This window comes from Enoplosus armatus, chromosome 2 (genome assembly GCF_043641665.1).
Source record: "Enoplosus armatus isolate fEnoArm2 chromosome 2, fEnoArm2.hap1, whole genome shotgun sequence".
Lineage (NCBI taxonomy): Eukaryota > Metazoa > Chordata > Actinopteri > Centrarchiformes > Enoplosidae > Enoplosus > Enoplosus armatus.
In genome coordinates, this window is record NC_092181.1 from 6,607,817 (window position 1) to 6,612,981 (window position 5,165).

The 5,165-nt window shown below is 50.0% G+C and overlaps 1 protein-coding gene across 1 annotated transcript; it reads right to left on the bottom strand.

Moving 5' to 3' along the window:
• Positions 1 to 213: 213 nt before the first annotated feature.
• On the bottom strand, positions 214 to 3,346 carry LOC139298931 (neuronal pentraxin-1-like). Its single transcript, XM_070921760.1, has 5 exons — positions 2,903 to 3,346; positions 2,309 to 2,516; positions 1,346 to 1,587; positions 762 to 941; positions 214 to 472 (listed from the first exon to the last, which is right to left on the bottom strand). The coding sequence occupies exons 1-5, from the start codon at positions 3,329 to 3,331 to the stop codon at positions 251 to 253; spliced, it is 1,281 nt and encodes a 426-aa protein (XP_070777861.1). The 5' UTR covers positions 3,332 to 3,346; the 3' UTR covers positions 214 to 250.
• Between the last annotated feature and the right edge of the window lie 1,819 nt (positions 3,347 to 5,165).

The following is a 5,165-nucleotide window of genomic DNA, read 5'->3' on the forward strand; positions in this document are numbered from 1 at the left end:
ACGTCCGACAGGAAAAAATAAGGAGAAACAGATACCAATACTTTCTCACTGAGGTTTCCAAGACGAATTAGATTTTTTTTTTCCCTCAAGAGGAAAAGTGTTGTTTTGCACATAAATACCTAAGAATGATAGAAATCCCAGATTTAAGCTTACCAACAACTCAAATAGTCTCTAACAAACGTCAAATGAAGACGAGAACGACAAAAGCTCAGAAATACAGAGTGGCCTTTCTTGAACAGTGAAATGCAGTTCAGTTGAGCGAACGGCAAGGCTCGAAGGTCCATTTGGTGGCTCCGCCAAATATTTCGATGTTGCTCTCCGTCCAGGAGAAGACGTTGCCAGCCGGTGCTATGCTGTTGCAGGTGGCCAAGTTGTAGATCTCTGCGATAGAAAGTTTCCTATTCCAGATATTCAAGTTTGCCAGCTCGCCGACGAACGCTTGCGTCGCATCAAAGCCTCCTCCCAGCGTGTCCTGCAAGTGTCAGTCATAAGTGTTAGCAAGGTTATCAAGGTTGTTCAAGAAAAGGATTTTCTCTGTAAGAAAGAAAAATCTCAAATAATAGTTTATAACGATAGTTCAGGCCAAATGGATAAATGACACGCTACTTTGACCGGAAAGCCTTAATTTGCCTCTTCAGTGTCTCCACTATCTCATTTCATTAATATTCCCACTTTTAATCTTTGTCACAGGGTTATTTCGAAACATGTGGGGGGGCTAAAGTGCAGAAGTCACCGTGGCTGATTTGAAAATAAATACCCACCTGCTCTTGTCCCAGGACCAGCACTCCCTCTGGTTTGATGGGGTGGTACGGTGCCAGATTCTCCCCGTTTCCGCGCATCACTCCGTCCTGGAAGGCTTCCCACATCCCGTCGCGGGTGGTCCACGTGATGCAGAGGTGATGCCACTTTCCGTCGTTGATGAGGAACGGCAGCTTCGCAACCTGCGGCAGAGACATCGCATGAGTCACGTCTTTCTCCTCCTGTTAACAATCCCTCTTTCACACTTGAGTAGCAGAGTCACACCCTGCCTGAAAACTCATCGCTTCCACACCTTCTCTTCTTCCTGCTGAATCACTTCCCCTGTCACATATCTTTTTCCTCCATAAAAAGGCCTTCTGGTGCTCACCTTAGCACCTGTTTCATTTCCAGATCTGGCACAGAGGAGTTCTCAGGTTACTCTGACTCATCCGAGCATAAAGTAATATAACTTCTTCCTACTGTTGCACCCACTGGAAGTTGTTCTGCTTATTAACATGATACGTGTAAAGGCAAAAAAAAAAAAAAGCCACAATGATGCCCTGCAAAAAGGTAAGAAATGTGTCCATGATAATCAGTTTTCCATTACCTTGTCATTGATGAGAAACTCCATGGGGTTGTTCCCCCACTCGATCAGCACCAGCTCGTTGGCCTGGCCCGGGACGGCGTAAGAGAAGGGTGTCCCCACCCCAGGCGAGGCGTTGGACTTGATCCACAGACACACGCTGAAGGAGTACATCTCAGGAAGGCTCCTCTTGGCTTTGGCGTACATGTAGTTTGTTCTCAGGGGGAAGGTGAGCTGGAACTTATCTGTTGGCCTGGTGTCTTTACCTGTAGATGAAATGCCAGTTACACTGTTAGGAAGTCCTTTTTCAGCATTTTCTTCATATTATTTGGGGGGGATTGACCTTCATAAACCCACATGTATTTTTACATCTCAATGGAAGATAAACAAAGCTTGTCTGAAAAATCTGATTCGATATTTTACAATGATTCTCTGTCTGTTGCCTGCGTGTAGGAGGACTCTGTCTCCTCCCTCTCCCTTCTTTCTTACATGCAACGTACGCACGCGCATTTGCACGTGTAGAAAAGCTGAACAAGCCTTGATTTATGCTCCAAAACGCGCCAGTGCGAGGCGCACCCTGAGAACTTTCTCTGCCCCTGACCTCTGCAGCAACAACAACAACAACAACAACAACAACAACAACAAAACGTCCCCTTTGCATATAGGCTCGTGTGAAGTTAGACAGTCAGGTTTTTGGCTGTGAAAAGCATCAACTCAGCGAAGCCAAAGTGCTACTAACAGGTCTTTGAATATGCTAAGCAATGCAGCCCCCCCCCCCCCCCCCCACACACTATCTGCGCGCAACGTGATGGTTGCGGCACTGTAAACGGCTCCACACGAGCGCTGTAATAATGGAGCTTTCCTACAGACTGAGTCGCCCCCCCCCCCACACCTTAAAATGACACACTGATCTCGTTCGGAAACTCCCGCAGAGTCACACTCCGCGCCGCGCAAAGTCCCGTGCGCGCACTGAAAATCCAAACGCACCTTTCTCCAGGTCCGTGATCCGGTGGTGCAGAGAGGTGAGCGTGGACTCCACTCTGTTCCGCTGCTCGGTGTCGTTCCTGGAGCCCGGCTTGGTCTCCTCTAACGTGTTGACCCGGGACAGAACCTGCTTCTCCATGTCGTCTATCTTGTTCTGCAGCAGGTCCTTCAGGCTGTTCGCTTGCACGGTGTTGTTCCCCCGGCTGTACTGCTGCAGCGGACAGAGGGAGACAGACACGGGGTTAAAGGGGGGCAGGGGGACACTTCCTCTGGTGTTAAACTGACTGAAACCTGTTCCCTGGACTCTGTGTGAGGCGCACAGCCTTGCCCTAACCGTGTTCCTCACTGTCTTGTTTGTGTGTGTGTGTGCTCTGCGTCACATTAGTCAAAAAGGCAGCCACCCTGCACTTGCTTTACTTTACCTGGTGCTTCTCTCTGACTGAACTCAAACACATGTGGCTCCAAGCGGACTGCACAAAGCCAGGACAACATTGCAGCAGTGCATTACAGGCTTAACCTTCATTCTAATGAACAAGCAGGGAGGCGAATTTAAGTAACTTTTGACCCGGTCGGCGCTGCCCTCCTATGCTCGCCTACCTCTAGATTCTCCAGTCTCTGTTTCAGCGTCTGTAAAGTCTGTCCCAGCTGGGCCAGAGTGTCCGTGGTGCCCCGGGATACATCCCCCATCGTGTTCTTCGAGCCCGGCCGTCTGCCGCCGGGTCCCGCCGCTGCCGGGAGGCTCTGGCTCTCGCAGCGGCTCAACTTGGACGTTAGTTCCCTGATTGTCTCCTTTTGGTTCATAATGGTCTCCTTTTGCTGCAGCACGGTCTCCCGCAGCTGCATGACTGTGGTCTTCAGGTCCTCCGCCGGCCCGCTGTTCTGCATCGTGGCCGTGCACAAGTCCATATCCTTGGGCACCGACGTGCAAATGAACTGCGTCTGTCCGAAGTCTTGCGCGGAGCTCTCCACAACCACCAGGCACGAAAGTAGAAAAAGTTTCCGTGAGAATCCGTCCATGGCTCCCATCCTGTGTCGCGGCTTGAGAGAGAGGGAGAGTGTGTGTGTGCGTGTGTGTGTGCGTGTGTGTGTGTGTGGTGTCTCTGAGGTTTCAGCACCACGGAGAGGTCCACTGAAGCTGTGAGCTCTGGGCGCTGTGTGCAGTTTATATAGCGGACTTAAGGCAGCGCACATTCACTGCATCACTGAGGGGAGGCAGCGGGTTCTGCTGCACCTACAGAGTCCAGCCCCTTATTTAAGGTCGTCCTCACACAGTCCGCTTGTACAGCAGCACAGAGCGCCCACACTGTGCCTATATGCAGGCTGGTAGAGGAGACATGTGGAATATTAGAGTAGGCCTGCATTGGAAGTGGAAATAGACATGATGTAAACTATTCACACCATCACTTCCTTATATCCTTCATGCGGCTTCATGAGAGGTGGGGGGGAGAAATATGGAGATCGTTTACTGAAGTAAAAGTAGTACTATAACCTGTATACTTATACAGAGGTATTACCAGCAGAAGGCTGTTTAACCTGCAAAACCTCAAGTCTTATGGACATTTCTGTCTACAATCTTGTGTTGCCGCACTGTTCTGAATTTGTATCAACTTTTTGCATCTTGAAGCAGGGAATGGAAAGCCGAGGTCAGCACTGGAATAATGCAAAAGTGGATCTTGATGAAATATTTTCGAATCTCATCGTACTTCTATGAAACAAACACAGGTCAACATGTGGGAAATAGAGGCGTAACAGTCAGCAGCCCATTCACGGTGAAATGTAGAGGAGCATCAACATAAAGTGGCATAAGAAATGGGAATAAATAAGAAACAAGAAATACAGTACAGGCTACATGTCAGCAGAGCTTATAGGTGCCCCCCCCCCCCCCAAGATTTTGCATGACACATTGGGTGTATTTATGCATGGCGTAATTCTTATTGGTCCACCTTAAATGAGAGCCGCTCCCCATCTTCCAGAGAAACCTGTCCCACGGTCGGAGTCCCCCGCCCCCCCCCCCTCCCCTCTCTGACACGCGCTCCCACACCGTACGTCCTCGCGCCGAAAGATGTGGTTTACAGGGTTGACGACGTGTGCCCACCAGTGAGGTGACTGTACAACGGAGGGGGGGGGGGGGGTTGCTCACACTGCTCCGAACACGTGGTGCAGTTCATCCCTTTGTGTGGTCCGTAACGTGCGTGTTTGAGTGTGCAGAGGGGGGTCCGGATCGTCCGGGTCCGGATCGTTGCTGGGGTGACACATCGCACAGCTGGGCCCCGGGGACACCAAACTTCCTATGAACTTCAGCTAGACCCGCAGAATCACAGCGCAGCGGAGGGATGAGGCAAAAGCAATCAGTGACGAATGGCTGATCATCCCCAAAAGACCACTTTCCAGAGTGCATTAAGGGCCAAAGTATCCCCTAAAGCGGAGTATAAAAAGAATAAGATCACTTTCCTATTTTTTTTCTTTAACCTTTGCTCTTTTCCTGCGACACTCGGTAGTTTGACTTCCTCCAGCCTCTAAAGCGGACTGTTAAAACGCAGCAGTATGAGTAGGACACAGCACTGTCGTCTCATTCATTTGAAATAGTGAGTAATATGTAGCCTATTATTTGAGCTTGAACCCCCATATAAGTAAAAAAAAAAGTGTACAAAATGCCACATTTCCCGCTGCGGACTATAAGATCCGGTCTCAGTCACTGAACTCGGGCCTACATAGTCTTTTTCCACCTCAGCCAGTGACGGTGGGCTCCATTCACAGTCATCAGCCGCTGCAGGATGGAGTCTTCACAGGTCTGCTGCCGGCTGGAGAGTTACCGCCTGCTCTGAGAAAAAATGACTTCTCCCTCCCTGTCGCATCGGCG